Source organism: Myotis davidii, unplaced genomic scaffold (assembly GCF_000327345.1).
Source record: "Myotis davidii unplaced genomic scaffold, ASM32734v1 scaffold73, whole genome shotgun sequence".
In the NCBI taxonomy this organism is placed as follows: Eukaryota; Metazoa; Chordata; class Mammalia; order Chiroptera; family Vespertilionidae; genus Myotis; species Myotis davidii.
In genome coordinates this window covers 6,090,489-6,110,325 of record NW_006286675.1, presented here as the reverse complement: position 1 = coordinate 6,110,325, position 19,837 = coordinate 6,090,489, and the positions used below count along the sequence as shown (strand labels likewise).

The 19,837-nt window shown below is 40.5% G+C and overlaps 2 protein-coding genes across 2 annotated transcripts in view; both read left to right on the top strand.

Annotated features, from left to right (window-relative positions):
* The first annotated feature begins 546 nt into the window (after positions 1–546).
* Positions 547–18,968, top strand: CCDC174 (coiled-coil domain containing 174). Its single transcript, XM_006758318.2, has 12 exons — positions 547–654; positions 2,665–2,769; positions 3,717–3,817; positions 5,040–5,098; positions 7,116–7,293; positions 10,220–10,315; positions 12,085–12,227; positions 12,668–12,762; positions 13,313–13,445; positions 15,107–15,259; positions 16,105–16,953; positions 18,818–18,968. Exons 1-11 carry the CDS (start codon positions 613–615, stop codon positions 16,389–16,391), a joined length of 1,392 nt encoding a protein of 463 aa, XP_006758381.1. The 5' UTR covers positions 547–612; the 3' UTR covers positions 16,392–16,953; positions 18,818–18,968.
* Positions 18,824–19,837, top strand: part of LOC102755539 (chromosome unknown open reading frame, human C3orf20) — a 50,855-nt gene continuing 49,841 nt past the window's right edge. Inside the window, exon 1 of the mRNA XM_015560401.1 lies at positions 18,824–18,910. The gene's annotated coding sequence lies outside the window, so the exon portion shown is untranslated. The remainder of the gene's footprint in view (positions 18,911–19,837) is intronic.

Below are 19,837 nucleotides of genomic sequence, written 5' to 3'. Positions count from 1 at the left end.
CCAATGAGGAAGTTGGTCTTATAAGCTGAAATATGTGAAGTGGCACAAAGTCAGCATTATATCGATGCTACTATTGTTGTTATTTCTACTAAAATTAACATAATAATCCCCATATCGTATGACTCTTGTGAGAATGAAATCAACGTGCGGAAATTACCAGACAGTGCCTGGCATACAGCAGGTCCTCCAATGGTATTTGGATCTTTCCAGTCTTTATTCGCCTTTCTTTTCGCCAGGAAAACGTTCCAGCTCGTTTCTCCCTCTTTAAAACAGCGCCTTCGCCGCCCCTTAATGACCCACTCAAGATGGCGCCGTTCGCGCCCACCTCACGTGACCTTCTCAACATGGCGCCGAGCTAGGCCCTGCCACCTGCCGCACTCAAGATGGCCTCCGCAGTCAGCTTCAACCGGGCGATCCACCTTCTCAACATGGCGACAGGCGCGCTTGCGTCACATCACGACCGTCCTAATTTGGCGCCTGCGTCGTAAACTTAGTGTCGTAAACTGAGCGTCGCTATAATGACAGACACTTCCGGTTGCGCCGGGGGCGGGCTTAGAAGCCTGCGGGGACTTGGGAAGGATTTGGTTTGGGCCGGAAAGCTCTGGCTCCACCATGGACCGAAGGAAAAAGCCTTTGGAAGTCACGGCCTCCTCGGTGAGTGCGGGTATAGTTGATGCTACGGGCTCCGAGTTCTTCCTGCCCCCAAGCATCTTGTTGGCCTGGTTTGTTTCTTAACTCGGGGACACAGGCCCGGCCGCCCCTCAAACAGGAACCGGACTTGGCTTTTCTCAGACGGGAAACCGGGCCAACTTTCTTACCTACGGGAGCCCGAGCTTGGCTTACCCGGTCGGATGTGCTCTGGACCGGGCGTCCCCTTCAGACACGCACCTGACCTGGTGTCTTTCCTGTTAGGCATCTCCTGCCTCCCACTGAGACATCCGGTCCGGGGCTCCTTGCCAGCCCGTCTTCCTGCAGGTCGCGAAGGACCCGGCCTGTGCCTGCTGAGCGTGCACACCCCCCTCCCTGGTTCTGCCACCCGGAGACCAGGAAGGTCTCCCCAACATCAGTGTGACCTTTTCACTGACCAGGAACTAAATCGTTAATGCAGATGCCTGGGTGCTGCTGTCAGGTCTCGCAGGGTGTAAGAGGCTGGTTTTTGTTTGTTTAATGTATATTTTTTATTGATTTTAGAGAGGGAGGGAGCGAAAGAGAAAGAAACAGAAACAGAGAGAGAGAGAGAAAGAAACAGAGAAACATAAACGATGAGAGAGAGTAATTGATCGGCTGCCTCCTACATACAACACACTGGGGATCGAGTCTGCAACCCAGGCATGTGCCCTGACCGGGAATCGAACCGGGACCTCCTGGTTCATAGGTCCAAGCTCAACCACTGAGCCACGCTGCTGGGCAAGAGGCTGTTTTTTTGTTTGTTTGTTTGTTTTGTTTTTTAAGTTAGGTACTTCTAGGAAGAAAACCTGTTCTGTGTACTTATTTTAGTACCAGCACTTTAATGCACGATCGCATTGACTTCTTCCAAAGTAGGTGCTGGTAAGATCCCCACTTTATACCTGAGGAAGTAGGAAGATGCCGTGCATTCCCAGCGTATATACAGAATTCTTGATGATAGAGCTGGCTCACTCAGTTTGGTTGCATTATTCCTGCTAAGGCTACTTTTAAATTGATCTCTTCCATTTGGACTTAGTCATTTTGATTTCCCTTAAAATTCAGTCCATGATGCTGGGCTTTATACGTTGATTTACAAACGCCCATGTATATAAGCAACTGTACCCGATCTGCCATTATATCCCTTTGTGCAGAGTAGACAGTGGTGACCGATACAGCGGAGGGCTAGACCTGGGTATTCACTCAGTTGTGCTATGTCCTTTGCCCTGGCCTTCCCTGCTCTGGAACCCTGTGATTGAGTTGAACTTAGAGTTTCTGGAAGAAACTAAAACAGACTTGGAAGCATTCTGACCATTCACTCACTCCACTTGATGTTTGGCTGTTGAAATCTGCCTATCTTTTAAAGTTTAGCTCCAGGCTGCTTCTGATCACACTGGACAGAAGGAAATGCTCCCTTACCTGAACTTTTATGCTACTTTCTACCACTCTTAGAGCATTAATTCTTACTGGTATTATAGGTTTCCTTTCTTATTAGATCGTAGGCTTCATATGAGGCCAGAGTATGTCTAATTCATGTTTGTATCCCACTCTTCAGTGTGTAGTGCCAGGCACATACTGGGGACTCAGTTGCTAAACAGAGAAATTTCCCTATAGAAATAATAAATTGTTGTGATGATTACATGATATTATATCATATATAAAAGCAAAGTACAGTGTCAATCATAAAGGTGTTTAATATTAGCTGAATTTTACTCTAAAAGATGCCGACTTTATTTACTTTGATTTATCAGTCTCCCTTTGCCCAGAAAAAAGCCTTTGACTGTTGAAAGTTAGAGTAAAAGTACATTTCCAACAGAGCTAGGATGAAATATGGCTTAGTTTTATTTTGTATTGAATTCTACATGTAAACTTCTAATTTTTATCCATTTTTGTCCATTTATAGGAACTTGGAATCTTGCTTTGAGAATTATAATAACTTAGAAATTCAGTCAGTCATGGAATTAAATAAGTGTTTTTGTTTGTTTATTGGTTTTATTTTAGTTGGTAGACCTTAAGGCCGAACTCTTTCGAAAACAAGAAGAATTCAAACAAGAAAAACTTCTAAAAGATTCTGGAGTTTTGGGAAAACCAAAAACAACTAATAAGGTAAAAATAAAATCTAATTGTCTCCACTGATCTGAAATAATGCCAGGAGAGAGGTTTTTATTTATTTATTTATTTTTTGGTTTTGTTTTGTTTTTTAAGTGTTTGTGGTCTCTGCTACACATAAATATTAAGGAAAAATTCCTGTCTTGTATTTGAACATCTGCATGAGATGTCTTAAATATTAAATAGAAATTAGTAAGGTTATTTAAAAGCACCTTTAAAAAATACATATATATTTTATTTATTTCAGAGAGGAATGGAGAGGGAGAGAGAAGTAGAAGCATCAATGATGAGAGAGAAATCATTGATCGGCTGCCTCCTGCACACCTCCTACTGGTGATTGAGCCCGCAACCTGGGTATGTGTCCTTAACTGGAATCAAACCCGGCACCCTGCAGTTCGCAGGCCGACGCTCTATCCACTGAGCCAAACCAGCTAGGGGAAAGCATCTTTTAATGTCCTGATTCTTTAGAACTTGTGTGAGAAAAGTACATGCTCTTAATAAGTGGTTTGTTTCTTGTGAAAGATTATCTAGTTACGTATGTGTTATAAATCCAGACAGACAAACAGATAATATAGAAACATAGCAAAAAATATCAAGGTCTTTAAGAGTTGTTTTCCAATTTTATAGGTAACGGTATATATTATTTGTATTACTAATTATTTGTAATATATACATTTTCATTATAGTCTTGAGTCATTCAGGAGATAAAAGATAAAGAAGTAACCCTATGCAGTGTATAAAGAAACTTTTTATATAATTCAGGGCTTTTCTTGTTAACTCCAGCTTTGCCATGTACACTCTTCGCAGGACATAAGTTAGCTGTTGGGAGATCTAGTTATCTCCATTGATTCGTAAGATCTGATGGTTTCTGTTTTTTTTCTGATGTACAAGTAGAGATGTTTGCATCATTTGGTGGTTCTGTTTTGTTTTCCTAAATTCTCCAGAAACCAAGTATCTGGAACAAACAGAATGCAGGAGTTTCAAATCGCGCTGAGAAGGATGCGGAGCAGAAGATTGAGGAACAGAAGACTTTAGACAAAGCAAGGTAAAGGTGAACTCTGGTCAGCGAAGTTATCACTGAAGCTGCCCAAGCAAAGACATGAAAATTCAACTTTTATTATTTTTTCATTTATAATTTAAATTTTTATAATCCTTCTAGCCAAATACTCTGTAACTATAAAATAGACTCTAAAAATAATGTGATTTGCAGATGTATTTACAATCTTAGAAGAAGGTAAGACATAGCCTCAGTTTAAAAGATGAAACAGAGTTCCACTTTGAGCCTCTTTTAGGCACTAAGACAGGGGTGGGCAAACTTTTTGACTCGAGGGCCACAGTGGGTTCTTAAACTGGACTCAGAAGAAGGAGCTGCGGCCGTGTTTCCCGACGTTGCCATGTTAACACTGCTGCTGGTGAAGGAGCGGAGGGGAAAGCAAGAGAACCCTCTGCTCTTTCGGCTCCACGGGCCGTAGTTTGCCCACGGCTGCACTAAGATCATCAAGTGTTTAAGAAGTGCATGGAAGTGTGGTTCTGGGCTAGGGGCATATGATGTTGGCATTTAGAAACAAATTTTTCCCCAAACTTTTTTTAGTCCTCACCCTAAGATATTTTTTCCATTGCTTTTCAGAGAGAGTAGGAGGGAGGGAGGCAGAGAGGGAGGGACATCGATGTGAGAGAAACATATGGATTAGTTGCCTCCTGCACATGCCCTGACTGTGGGCAGGGAGCGAAACTGCAACGAGGTATGTGCCCTCGACCAGGAATCAAACCCGAGACCCTTTGGTCCTAGGGTGAATGCTCTAATCACTGAGATGCACCAGCCAGGGCTCCCCCAACTTTTTAATATGAAAAACGTTAAATCAACAGAATAATTGAAAGAAGAGTACAAAGAACATTGTAATACTCTTCACCTAAGTTAACAAATAAACGTCTTTTTACATTCTCTTTCTCATGTGTGTATAGAGAAACTTTGTAAAGCATTATACTTTACATATTTCGACATATATCTTCTAAGAAGGACATTCTTCTATATAACCACACTGATAAAATAGTATTATATATTATCTATTAACTAGAGGCCCGGTACATGAAATTCGTGCACAGGAGGGTCCCTACGCCTGACCAGCAATCAGGGCTGATCAGGGCCTTCTGGCTGCCAGTCAGGTCCTTCCTTCCCCGGCTGCCAGCAGTGAAGCCGAGAGTGGAGCAGTCTTTTCAGGGACAGCATTTAATAAGACATTTCTAATACTTGTTCTGTTTTCTCCAAGGGAGAAATTGGAAGAAAAAGCTAAATTATATGAAAAAATGACCAAAGGAGACTTTATAGGTAAAAAATTATTTATACTTCTTTATTTTCTATAATTCATACATCCCTATGGTATTTGATTATTTCTTAATAACTAAGAATAAGGAGAAATTTAAAAAATCAAACTGCTTATTTTCTGTGCCATAGATAAGAAAATCAGCAATAATTTTCCAATTGCCTAGTGGGTGCAGGGCATGTATTGGGTGCTTTGAGGGAAAAAGCAAGTACAACATAAGCCAGGTTCTCTGTCCTAAAGAGGGGGGAGGGTCTCATCAGTAGAGGGAAACGGTACAGAACAAAGCAAAGTTAGGAAACAAGGTCTAAATACAGCTGTGTAAAGAACAGGAATTATAGCTATGTCAAGGTGCTAGGGTTGTTTGCTATTGCTCTATTTTTCTCTTATTTTTTATTTTTTGTGTGATGTGCTTACGAGTGCTTTTTAAATGATAATAATAAAAAGAGATACTCACTTTCCTCATACCCCCCAGAGAAAGAAAACCCAAGCTACAGCTAGACAACAGTAGAAGAGTGTTTGCAAAGCAGTTTACAAAGGAGGCATATCTGCAAGTGTTTAGGGAGAAGGCAGGCTCTAATAGGGCTTTTAAAGGCTTCGGATAACTGGAGAAAGGGATTCTGCAGAAAGGGGAGGGTGGCGAGAGCAGATCAGCAGAGGGAGGAGAGGGCCAGAGTTGGCAGGCAGCCTGGTGTGGCTGGGCCTGAGGGGCTAGGAGAGCGAGCAGCGGGGCAACAGGAGAGCGGTGGCTGGACCCCAGTCACGGGCTGCTCACCCAGCCGAGCTCCCTCTTCTCAGACAGCAGGCCATGTTCCCTGCCTGGCAGGGAATCAGCATGGGGAGATCGGAAACGCCAAAGCTAGGGGCCATGAAGAGAGGCTTTGCCTTCTTGAAGCAGCAGCAGGTTGGCCATTCACCAGGTGGCCTCAGAACTATGAATCTTGTAACTCAGCCCTGAGAAAGTACATCTCTTTTCCATTTGAGGCATTTGTGTCCTTTAAAAAAATTTATTGTCTGGGAAAGCCTTTATTAAGAAAAAGTTCAAGTCTTTTCTCTTTTGATTCAAACTTTACTTGTATTGTTAATATGGGATTCAGGTCCAAAAGAGTATGCTTATAGGGATTTGGTTCTGTCCAAACCGCAGGCCCACCTCCTGATAGGCATATTGGGCTTACATATTTGGGCAAATTACGTTTTGAAGCTTCAGTTATGCTTCACTATCCAGGGTATAATACTGGTACCTGGTTATAAGGAACCTAATATCTGTTCCACCTCAGACAAAAAGACTCAAAACTCAAGTGACTGTATCTGAAATCCCACACAGGGAAACTTCACGTCAACATTATTTGTGAATACATCAGGCATCCTGGGTTAAATTAAGTCGTGGATCGCTATTTAATTTTCATTGTATGTTTTAGCTCAAGTAGATCATAAGTCCTGAGGAAGATAGCATCTCACACATTTCTGTATGTCCTGTAGATCCTGGCAACACGTCTTGTCTGAAAGTGCTGTTCATTGGATTGAAAAAAATTCAGATTATTTTTTTTCCAACCTATGTCATGACCCTTAAAACACTTACCATACCATAACAATATGATTAGGATTAAGTGATACAGCTCACCTGATCAGAGAGGTCTATTGTTTTGGTCTGACAACATGAGAAATGCACTCCTTCTGTAGTATGTAATTGGCTGTATGAGTCTCTTGAAATCAAATGGTTTTGTTATCTTAAAATAACATTCTGAGACAGTATTGCTTACTCAAGCTATTGACAAAGCAGCAGAAACTTCAGGCTTTTTAAAGACTTTTTGCAAGCTGTATGTTCCCAATGGCCTATTAGTAACTTTCCTGGCAGGTCCTGAGGTGGCTTTGTCTTTGTAAGTGTTCCAGGGGGTGGGGTCATCAACTAGTAAATCTTCAGGGACGTGAAGCCACCCATCAATGACTGTGACTGCTTCATATCAATTCCATGTGTGGTTTTCTTCTTTGATGTCAAGAATCTAATAATTGATTTTTATGTTCTAGATGAAGAAGTGGAGGATATGTACCTTGTGGATTTCACGCAGAAGATGATAGACAAGCACAAAGAAATGGAGTCATTTGGTGCCAATAGAGATTCTAGAAAGGCAGGAGAAAGAGACGAGGATGAAGAAAATCTTTCTGAAACAGATATACCTCCTCCCCAGGACCCCAGTGAAGAATGGTTGGTGATAGTATGTGATTTGGTCATATTAACATCATCAGGCTTGTGTTTGCTTTTTCAGTGATTTCGTTTGTCGTTAACAAAACATTTCTCTTTATCCTTCTTGAGTTTTTTTTTCTTTTGAGACTCCACTTTAAGTAAGTTTGGATTTACAGATGTAGAAACAGTAGCTCCAATGAAGAAATAATGACAAATAGAGGCTGAGCTCTTGCTATGTGCCAGGTGCAGGAGGCATTGACGTAAAAGTGTTGCTTGGTCAGCAGCATGTCCCTTTGCTACCCATGTCCTTCCTCAGACTTCAGGGGGAGTCATTTGTCCAGGCAGTGGTGATCTCTGCTTCTAGTAAGCCTTACTCTGGCTGTGTCATTTTCTGGCAATTTAATAAAGGCTTTGTGGACTTGGACCTGGACAGCACTAGCTCTACCTTGCCAGGGCAGTGGGACCTTGATTAAGTTCCTCACCAACGTGAGGCTCACTTTCCTTACCTCTTAAGCACTGATGTCAATGCCTACTTCCCCTGATTGTTTGCCTTAAGCTTCCTTCAAGAAGTAAGAGTATTTTAGAATACCCAAGAAACTACTGTCTGTGGAGTATAAGCAGACATTTGTAAATCTTTATTACTGAAATTATTCTGAATTTTATCTATATGTAGGTGAATAATGGGGAAACCAATCTAGTTGTTTCCTTACAAAGAGACCAATGTGTCAATAAGAGTCCAGAATGCAGATTCCATTCTGATGATATTCTCTACTTAAAATGCTGTTTAGAAACTTGTTTAAAAGTGCTTAAAACCATGTAGAGATGCACTGACCCTATGAAAATGCCCTGGTACTCTGCCTGCCCACCCGCGTGCCTGTGCAGAGCTCATCTGTCTTCTCTTCAAGGCTCAAATATTTCCTCATCATGGGGTCTTTGTCAGGAACTGCTTAGGATTGTTTGCAGCATTTGGTGACTTGTCAGCTTTGGGACCAGTGGACAGGGGTCATTTATGAGTTGAAGAGAGCAGTCCCTGTTGACCACAAAGACTGCACCTCTTCATACTAGGTAGGGTGTCCACATCGGTCCAGATAGAGCGTGTGTTGGGATAGAGCAGGTGTCTTCTTACCCACCTTCTAAAAACTTATATTTGGGGAGGTTATCGGGCTGCATGCTTGCTGTAAGCAACCAACAGAGAAGCACATGCAATGCAGTCTCTTCTATCAGTGCTGCTTCATTCTTAGTGATTCTTCCCTTGCACTCTGGCAGCACTTAAATATTTCCTGCTCCTTTGGGTCTTACATTTTCTTTATTATTGACACCTAACTGGCCTCATTAACAGAAAAATAATTGAGGCAAACTTTGGTACTTTCAGCATCCTGCCTGCTGCTGTTAGTGAAGCACTTCATGGGCATGTGCTTTAGCTTCCCCAGCGCGCTCTGAGGATGACATGAGGTCTCGTGTTACTCTGGTACCTCAAGTAATTGTTTCCCCGAGAGCTTGCTCAGTGTCTGATTACATAGAGCAGTTGCTGACTATTGCTTTGCCACTTCTATTTTGATGGGATCTGCATGTTTCTGGGGCCTTCTCCAGAACCAGAATAGCCGATGATTGCTTTTCATAGTCGAAATCCCATCTCCTTTGAAAGGTTTAGTGCCTTTTTCTTTTCCTTATTAATGCCTGTAAGATTATAGCAATTTGTCAGTGATTTGAAGAGTTTGAAGGGCAGTTGAAGGTGTCACTGCCACCATATGGAAAAGGAAGACACTGCAAGCAGTTCTGACATTTTGTTTTTAAATTAGGCTCTAAAATTGTAACTGCTTATAAAATCCTTTCAGTAGTTAAATTCCAGGTGTTGGAAAATGTTTCTGCAAAAATAGTGTAAATAATTACTAAGACCATCTGGCTAGATGGTTTTCTCCCTCCATTCACTTTTTTAAAAAGGAAAAGAAGAAAAAAAAGAAACTGCTTTCAGCAGTTGGAGGTTTTATTTCTTGTGCTAATCAGCTTTAGGACTGTAGCAATGGATTCCCAAACATTCAGATTTTAAGTCATGGACTGACAATTGGAATCGCATGTGTGAAAAGAAAGAAATTGCTTACAAAAGCCAGGTCACATACATGGGAATCTGACATTGAGTTGGTCCACCAGCAGTACTGGCCCCTTTCTGTGTTTTTGCCCCCTACTGAAGTCTATGGGAAATTCCCTGCTCATAATTAAAAAAATAAAATCTGTTGCATCATAATGCAAATGAAATCTTTTCCATGAAAATCTGTCCATATTACCTGTTGTGAAGAGTCTAAGTGTTTCATTTGCCTTGCTCTCTGCCTGACTTCTCTAACTACTATCTAGTTTGGACAAGATTAGGAAAGAGGAACAAGCGACAAAAGATAACAGACTGGCCTACTGATGACGTGATTTTTGGTACAGAGAGTGTGTTGCTTGGCTTCCTCCTAATTAAAAAGAGTTCCAAAATACTGTAACTTATATTAAGAAATAAATTTCTAATTCATTGAGAAGAATCATACTAATTAGAAGAAAAAAAGGAAAAAGTAAAGTGTCAGATTTGGGAAGACTGAGGAAATTAAATTAGAGTCTGGTTTAAAGAAAAGTTACTATGATGCTGATAAACTATTTGGAATTTCCTAAAGTAAGTTCTGAGATGTGGCAGCAAGGGTTTGTATGGGTATTTCTCTTTGAAATCAGAGACATACATGATCAATCATTTTCTGCATTTTCTAAAACAGATTTAATAAAGGGCACAATGTGTTTATTGTGTGTCAACTTTTAACTTTAAAAAGCATGTTCTTATCATTGATAGTCATCTCTCAGGTTGGGGGGTTTTCTTGGTTGTGAGCCCTACGTTAATTTTTTACTGTGTACCAACTTCCTAACTTAGGGAACTATATGTCCTGTACAAAGCCTTCACATCTTTTCACTTTTATTTCAGGGTGGACTATGTGGATTCCTTAGGGCGATCCCGACGCTGCATGAAAAAGGATTTGCCACATCTGTTGGAGATGGATAAAAATCTTCAGGGGAAGCTGTAAGTGTGTTATATGCAAAATTTTGCCCAGGTCTGAAATACAGACTAGGGCTAGTTTAGTGGGCAAGGCTGTCTTTAGTCAATTATCTTTAGTGCCCCAGTAAGGAGATCTTTTTTTAATGTATAAGAATATTTGCCAAAGCACTTATTCATGGTTAGTGTACACATACACACATAATCCACACTCAGGGAACAGCCTGAATGGATGATCCATATCATGTAGCTACTAAAAGGGATGAGTTAGAGCTATATCTGTTTACAGGCATACTTCAGAGCTATTGTGGGTTTAGTTCCACACCACCACAATAGTGAGTATCGCAATAAAGCAAGTCACACAAAGTTTTTGGTTTCCCATTGCATATCAGAGTTATGTTTATGCTATACTAAAGTCTAGTAAGTACTCAATAGCATTATGTCTAAAAAAATCAGTGTATGGAGATCAAATGTACTCAGAAGAAAGAAACTATGTACTGGTATATGCAACGTTGTCATGAAGTTAATGGCAACCACACACAAAACCCCCAAAACTGAGACACATAGCTTTAAAAAAGAGGAAAAGGAGGAAAGAAATATGGAAAGTAACACCAATAGATTTGTTTGGTGCTTGGTTGCCACAAACCTTAAATCTGTAAAAAACATAGTATCTGCAAGTGCAATAAAGCAGAACACAATAAAGTGAAGTATGCCTGTACTTGGAAGGCTGTCTAATTACAGAGTAACAGATATAGAATAAGCTAAACCAAATCAACCAACAAAGCTTTGTGGAGAAAGGTGTTTAAGATACACACTTGGTTATCCCACAGCAAGTGGGGGGCAAGGAGGCAGTTAGCTTATTAACTTTTTCTTCTTTTTTTATTTAATCCTCACCGCAAGATATATATTTTTTCCCATTCATTTTTTTTTATTTTTTTTAGAGAGACTAGAGAGGAAGGAGGAAATGGGGGGCGGGGGAAGAAACATTGATGTGAAAGAGACACATTGATTGGTTGCCTCCCACACACACGCACCAACTGGGGACTAGGGATGGAGCCTGCAACTGAGGTATGCGCCCTTGACTGGCATCCGAACCTGTGACCTGAACGCATGACCCTTTGGCCTGCAGGCCGATGCTCTAACCATTGAGCAATCAGCCAGGGTATTAACTTTTTCTTTATACATCTTTGGATTTTAAAGTAGGGCCTTACAGCTAGATTTTCTTTTTCTGTGAGGCCTAAGACACCTAAGAGATAACTTGCTAAAACGTCCTAGGGAATAAAATTCCTCTTACTAAGAGCAGCTTTTATGTGCAAAGTGTTGGGAGAAGGTCCACCTTGTCCAAGTCCTCCAGGTTCAGGTGGGCCTGGGCTTGGCACAAAGGAGGAAGGGCAGAATCCCTAAGCCATCTCACAGAACACGAGGCACAGGCCAGGCCACAGCGTGAAGGCGCTTCCTCCTCCCTGCACGGGAGACCATCCAGAAGAGGCCTGCACTTCCTCCTCCCTGCCTGGGCAGCCTCCCTCTACTCAGCCCAGGACCAGGGTGGGAAGGAAAGTGGTTTATCTTGAGTGCAGGCAAAATTCCATTATGCTAATGCAACAAATCTGCTTGATTTTTAAAAGGTGAAAACATTTTCTCCTATTTCCCAATTATCTGGTGGGTCAGAAACCTCTGTAAGAAACTGTCTTTTTTATCAATTAGAGGTACTGATTCATGATTCAATTTAATGAACTGAAGCATTGCTATCTCACAGCTCTTATCTGAAGATAGTTTTTGCTCTTTTCTCCTACTAGTTTTGTTAGTCCTGCTAATGAAAAAACCTTACTATCTGAAGACATGAGAAAAGAACTTCAGCGCCAGCAATGGGAGGAAGAAGAGCGGGAGGCCCTGAAAAGGCCAATGGGACCCATACATTATGAAGACATTCGTGAAAATGGTATAATCATCTTGCAGCTTTTAAATCATGCTTTTATCTTGAACTAATGACAAGCATAAAGGGAAGTATTCATTCATAAAGCACTAGTTCCTATGTAGAAATAAAAGATTCTGCTTTGGAAATTGAAGCTATCCCCATTGTTTACTTCATAGCCTAAAAAATACTCATATTGGAAATATCTTAACAGAAGGTCTAATAATCCAAGGATTTGTTCCCCAAGAGAAGTGGAGACAGTCAATGACTGAAAATTAATGAATTTTTGTTATCACTTGGCAAACAGGATGAAAACTATTTCTAACTTGCTTTTTTGTTTATCTGCTTTTTCTCTTTAAAAACTTGTGCCAAACATCACTATATTTCTTCTTGCCAAATTTCTTGTAGGATATAATTTACTGATCAGGGAAATCTATAATCTCCCATGTAATTTTGACTTATTTCAGAGGCCCGGCAACTTGGTGTTGGATATTTTGCCTTTGCCCGAGATAAAGAGTTAAGAAACAAGCAAATGAAAACTTTAGAGATGCTGCGTGAACAGGTACAAATTAAATTCAGAGTTGATGTAAAGAAAGATTTGAGCAGTTGGTTTCTTGTTGGACCTGCAGTTGGATACTGCAAAAAAAATCTAGTAAATTAATTAGGGATTTAAATTGATATTCAGAATACAATTATAGGTTTCATAGCTGTAATTGCCATATTATTTTGGTGTTTCAAGGTTTAAGGTTATGGCTGCCCAGAAGTAACTCATGTAATTTTAAATTTGATTTTTAATATATTTCTGGAGTGGTCTAGGTAAGAAAATAGAAAGTTGCTTGAGGGATTAAGGAGTAGAACAGAATTGGTTGGTTTCCTTGAATGTTAAACCTTTCAGAATGCTCTGTGAATGCTTTCTAAACTTCAAAAACCATCTGAGGCCTGTGTAAGAGAATACGAGTCTTCATTTTGGTGATCTCAAGGATAGCTTCTTAGAGGTGGCATGAAAATCAATTAGTCTATTTTTAGAATAAAATTATTTCATTGTTCTTTAAAAAGAAGTATTATGAATTTGGCTTAAAACAAACAATTTTATAATTTTCTGTTCTCTTCAGACAACAGACCAGAGAACAAAACGAGAAAATATAAAAGAAAAGCGAAAGGCTATGTTAGAAGCAAGACTTGCCAAACTTCGACAAAAAAAGATGAAAATATCAAAAGATGATGGAGCAGAGGAAGAAAGTAAAGGTATGTCATGGCTCATGTTAATAAACTTCAAAAGGAAAAATTTTAGTTCCATTGATGTCTCGGTAATAAGGCTGAGAAATTAGCCATTAAGAAAGCACCTCTAAGGTACTGACAGGAGCAGTTTTTATAACCAGTGTGATGCGAATGACACCCTAGGGAATAGTTTAGGTTATAGATAAGGAAATTAACAGTAAATTGAGTCACTTCATAGAATAGAAGTTTCGTAAATCACACTTAGTTTAGTTGTGTACATGTTTTAAACCTAATTTGTTTTGCTGTGGCTATAGTTTTTGTTGATTATATATTAACTTATTTTAAAGGAGAAATACATCACAAAGTCAGAATTAAATAATTTACAAATATGACTATGGTCAGCTTACGAAAGGACTGTTAAGACACTTGGAAACACTGTTAAATAACGTGTTCAAACTAGTTCATTCTATGAGTTAGGTTGGTCTGGGCCAAATTGTCACGACAAAGAGACCCCCACATAGACTGCCTCAAACTAGAGGGAAATCTGCTTCTCCCTTTTAACATTTCAGAGGTGGTGGGTGTCCAGGTAGGTAGTGTATCTGCCTCAGATGGCCATCCAGTCTTCAGATTCCAGTTCTGTCATTTCCTAGGTTGCTCTAACCTGAACAGTTGAAGCTTGCTCCCCAGTACCTGTTCATGATTCAGCCTTGGGGAAGGAGGAAAAAGGGAAGGGAATGAGCTTCCCTTTGGGGAATGTGAGTCAGAAGTCATGCAGAGCCTATGTGTTTACATCCCAATGGCCAGAACACAGGGAGGCCAGTAGCCATAAGGCAGGGAGGCTGGGGAATCAGCCTCTGGCAAGGTGCCTTGTATCCAGCTGAAACGGGGCATTCTGGTCCCAAAAGGAAGGAGAGTATGGGTGCTAGAGGCATATAGAAGCCTCCAGGCCTCACAGGAGCTTGTGCTAAGCCATAGGCTGTTTTCTAATTCTGAACAGAAATTCTTTTTTTGAGTTGTTGTTGTTGTTTTTTTAATTCAATTTGGTTTTGAAAGGAAACCAGAAACATTTATTAATTGGAAAATCATCCATTTAGTTTCATATAACTGTTGTCTCCCTGTAACATGTTAAGCTCTTTATGTTGTTTATTTTTGCTCTACTCCTAAACATCTGTCATTTCCACACGTTGTGAAATGTCACCACAGTGTTTTAAAAAATCCATTTTCATTTAAAATATGGCCAGAATTGAGTAGTCTACAGCCTGTCGCCAGGCTCCAGCTCTTCATCACCCCAAGTCCCTTGCTATGTTTGAGATTTACTTTAGTTGAGTAACAGGGATTTCTGGTCTTTTGCTTGTTGGTCTGGGGATATAGATACTTTGAAATCCATCCAGCTTGGGTTTAAGTCCTGACTCTTGTCACTTTTGACCTGTGCAGTATTTCTGAGCTTAATTTTTCTCATCTACAAAATGGGGATAGAATGGGAATACCAAAATTGGCTTTATTAGGGTTGTTACAGAATTAAATGAACTATTATATACAAAGTACTTAGCCCACTGCCTGGGACATGGTAGGTGCTTAGTAAATACTGGTTATTAATTCTACTTCCAGGATTAGTATATTCTATTTTTTAAAAATTAAGTAGCTTTAAGCTTTATTATAATGAAGTCTTATTCCCTTGCAAAAAATAGATGGAAATGTTATTGGGCCTTTGCCACCAGAACCAGAGGCCATGCCAACTCCGCCTATTGCTGCCCAGCGTAGCAAAGTAGAAGTCATCGTTCAGGAGAGGAAGGATACCAGGCCCGGAGTGCCACACGTCCGGGAGTGGGACAGAGGAAAAGGTAAGAGGGGCGGAGGGGAGGTAGGGGTTGCTCCAAGGTGTAAAAACCTCTCTAGGAATGGGCCCTGCACAGGAAATTTTTCTGGTTCTCCTGATCCAAATGTGATTCTGATGAGTCTTAGTGGTCCTTTGAGTCTTAAAGAATTCTTCAGGTCCTTGAACTTTTTCCTTCTTGATACCCAGGCAGAGCTGTTTATAAACAGGAGCACTAGAAAGGGTGATTATAAAAGACCAGGATTTATACGGCATCATGTCGAAGGATGAGAGTTTTGTGTTTTTGAAGTGCTTGGGAGAAGTTTTCTGAAATTCGTGCTGCCTCATTGCAGCTCTGGAATGTCATTTCTTAGGAACTGCTTTCAAAATTTATGAAGGTTTGATATTTTAATGTATTGTGTTTTTAGCACATTTCAGTTGGAAATAGAGATGAAAGACCAACTTAGATTTGGACAGGTTACTTCTTGTCTAAAGCTCAGAGGACAACACTGTTTGTTATGAAGTACCTGCAACAAAATGTCAAGCAAATGATTGAGTGTTTAATTTTTCTGTATTTCTCTCTTAAATTTAATTTTAGTGCCTTTTTGGCAGTGTTTCCAGAGCCTGCAGACTTCTCCACACAGCCTTTCTTGAACCTTTGGCCTTCAGGAAGTAGTCACTCCCTTAGCTTGGTTCCTTATACTTAAGTAGGCATTGCATGTGCCTCATACTACCTTTTTGTATTGCTATCCTTGCTTTCCAGAGAATTTGAGGAGGCTTTTAAGGAATACATATAATAATTGAAAATTAATGACAATAAATTCATTTCATTTCATAATCAGTTCTAATACAGTTCTTCCTTATTTTTACTAGAATTTTCCTTTGGGTACTGGTCGAAGAGGCAGTCAGATCTCCGGGCTGAAAGAGATCCTGAGTTTGCCCCACCGTCGGATTACTTTGTGGGTCAAAAGAGAACTGGTTCTTTCAGTAGCCAGACATGGAGCAGACCTGCACCTGCACAGAGTGATGCTGGCCAAAGCCATGACCCCAGCTGTTCACATACGTCACCCACTCCTGCTCCCAGCAGCCCACCACAAGCCCCCACGGTCACTTTTGAAACTCTGGATGATATGATATCATATTATAAACAAGTGACATGAACTTAAAAAGCATTCTGACTTGGGTCCATGCTGTTGGTGGTATCTTTTCCTCCCAGAGCAGAGAAAATGACTTGATTTTAGGGACCAAAATATAACTTTATTTTCCTGCCCTTTCCCTAGAAGATAGAGGTTGGATTTGTCAGCAAGGAAGAAGGTGAATGGTACCTTGGGAAATCTGTGGCCACGTGGCTATTCATTTCTTTCTAATTTGTATGGCGAGATATTCATGTGGCTTTAAGTGTAAGCTGTGATGGAATAGAAATATTCTTTAATATTTGACATCAAGGAGTTTGTAATCCTGTCTTTCATACCTGCTCCCGTGACTTACTCAGATTTAAGGGCTCCATTCCTTCTGCAAATGTTAGCATGTAGATGTCTTTTTTCCATGGATTCAGCTTCCAGATCAGTTGATGGAGCATCTATCAGGAGGAACTATCACCTGTCAAAGAGTGGCAAATGAGGAGTGGGCGACGAAGTGATCTAGTTTCCAAGAGGACATCTCAGTATCATCTTTTCAGCAGCAGACAGGCCCACAAGGCTCCTACAGCCACCTCCCAAGCCAGTGAGTCCTGTAAGAATGTGCTACTACAGGTCCCCCAAGCACCCACAGGAGCCCGCCCACCCTCTGGGCTCTGTGGTGCACATGTTTTTTTGTTCCCACAGCACAGTAGTGTTGACATAAGTGCCCGTGTTCTCATTACAGATTGCAAATTGGGGTGTAGAGAGTGTCATTGACTTGTACAGGGTTATATGGCATCTAAATGGCAGATCTAGGACTTGAACACAGTTTAGGCTCAGGTTTGCTGCAGACCCATGCTTTCTCTAATGCCTTCTATTCTCAGTCTTGTTGCTCCAATATCAAGCAATGTTAGACAAAATTCCCAAATTCCTGAGAACATCTAGGGTCCATATTGGACAAAGTTGCAGACCAATTAATGGTCATTCTGTCAGCCTAATCAGGGAAATACCTCTTATCAAATATTAGAGGCCTGGTGCACGAAATTCATGCCCTGGGGAGGGGGGTTTCCCTCAGCCCGGCCTGCACCCTCTTGCAGTCCGGGACCCCCTTAGGGAATGTCCACCTGCTGGCTTAGGCCCGATTCTCCCGGGGTTCAGGCCTAAGCCAGCAGTCAGACATCTCTCCCGCAGTCCAGGACCCCTGGTGGTCAGTGTGCATCATAGCGACCAGTTATTCTGGTCATTCCACCTTAAGAGTCACTTAGGCTTTTATTATATAGATACATTAAATCCAACTAACCTAGCTGCCTTTTTTATAGAAATTGGACAAACTGATCCTAAAATTTATATGGAATTGCAAGGAACGCAGGCTATCCAAAACAATCTTGAAAAAGAACAAAATTGGAGGATTCACACTTTCTAATTTTAAGACTTGCTACAAAGCTACAGAAATCAAAACAGTGTGGTACTGACATAAGGATAAACACATAGATTAATGGGATAGAATTGAGAGTTCAGAAATAAATCCATATACTTACGGTCAACTGATTTTTGACACTGGTACCAAAACTATCTAATGGGAAAAGAATAGCTTTTTCAACAGGATTCTGGGGCAACTAACTACCCACATGCAAAATAATGAATTTTGATCCATATCTCATGCCATATAAACAAGACCAACTCAAAGTGGATCAAAGACCTAAATGTGAGAGCTAAAACTACAGAACCACTAGAACAGCTTATAGAACAAAAGAAGAGACAAAAAGAAAAACTGGAATATTTTTTTAAAAGAATTTTTAGCTCTCCTAGATTCATAAGAAAAACAAAAAAGGGAGGAAGGAAAATAGATATGAGAAAGAATTTATATAAAGTAGAGCAGAAAGACTCAAGGCAAATTGTGGAGAAGGGATGGGAAGGCTAGTTAGGCAGCAATAAGCCCAAGAGTATGGGTGCCAGTAGTCATGGAAGAGGCCACCAAGTAACCTTTTTTTTTTAACTTTTATTGATTTCAGAGAGGGAGAGAGAGAAACATCAGTGATGAGAGAATCATGGAGCAGCTGCCTCCTGCAGGCCCCACCCTGGGGATTGAGCCCACAACCCAGGCATGTGCCCTGACCAGTAATTGAACCGTGACCTCTTGGTTCATAGGTTGACACTCAACCACTGAGCCATGCTGGCCGGGCTCAAATAACCTTTTGTTTCTCAGAGCACCTTGGGTGGACATAGCAAAGCAGTCCATGTACTGGCTCATAATCACTGTCAACTAATAACTGAGATTTTCTCTAGGATTTCAAAAACTTTAACCTATTTTCAATGCCTTTTTAAAAAAAATTCTTTCCCCATTACCATTTATCCCCTCTATGCCCTCTTTGACAGCAGATCATTTAGTGTTTTAAGAACCCAGCTGTTAAATTGTCTTCCATTGCAGACCCAGAGTTCTTCAAGTGTTAACATAATTTGTTCTACAGTTTCTCATGGGCCTGTTTTATATGAGTGCATCCAGCAGATGGCATTAGAATTCTTAGACTTCAGATCCACTGTTTGCCCAATAGAAATACCATGTAAGTCTTCTATGTCATTTCCAATTTTCTAGGAACCACATTAAAAAAGTGAAATTAATATTGTTATATACTTTTATTTCAGCATTTAATCAATGTACACAAATATTAATGAGATATTCTACATTTCTTTTCATACCAAGCATTCAGAATCCACTGTTTATCTACTTGTAAAAATTTTCATCAGAAATACTTGACCTATATTTAGATTTCATAAAATATACCACTGAAAGGGTAGATTCACATACCCTAAATTGTTCCAAACATGCTTAACCATGTTTAAAGTTTTCCAATAACAGTCAAGTGTGAAGTTTTAAATTTACTAAAGTGAAAATTTAGTTTCTTACTCATTCTAACCCAGTGGTCGGCAAACTGCGGCTCACAAGCCACATGCGGCTCGTTAGCCCCTTGAGTGTGGCTCTTCCACAAAATACCGACTTGTGGGCATGGGCCACAAAGTTTCAATCGCACTGTACGTGCGCGCCCGCACGTGATATTTCGTGGAAGACCCACTCTCAAGGGGCCAAAGAGCCGCATGTGGCTTGTGAGCCGCATTTTGCCGACCACTGTAATCTAACCACATTTCAGGTGCTCAAAAAGACGTGGTATAGTGCTACTATACTGCACAGCATAACTCTAAATGATCTATGTTGGTTTTTTTTACATGCTCTAGAGTCTGACTACACATGATCCTCCCATTAGTAACTAAAGGATTGACAAATAATTTCATCCAGATGTACATGAAGCATTTAATATATTTTTATGGCTGTGTTTATCTTGGGAGTAAGTAGTGGTAAAATCTCTTCTCAGAAAACGACCACACCTTGTTTGTGTCTTTGTAGAGCTAAGTGAAATGTTTTAGATCAGAAAGTGCTTTGAATTATTTGTTTTCACTTTAATCTTTCCTTCAGGCCTTTGTGTGTTTTGATA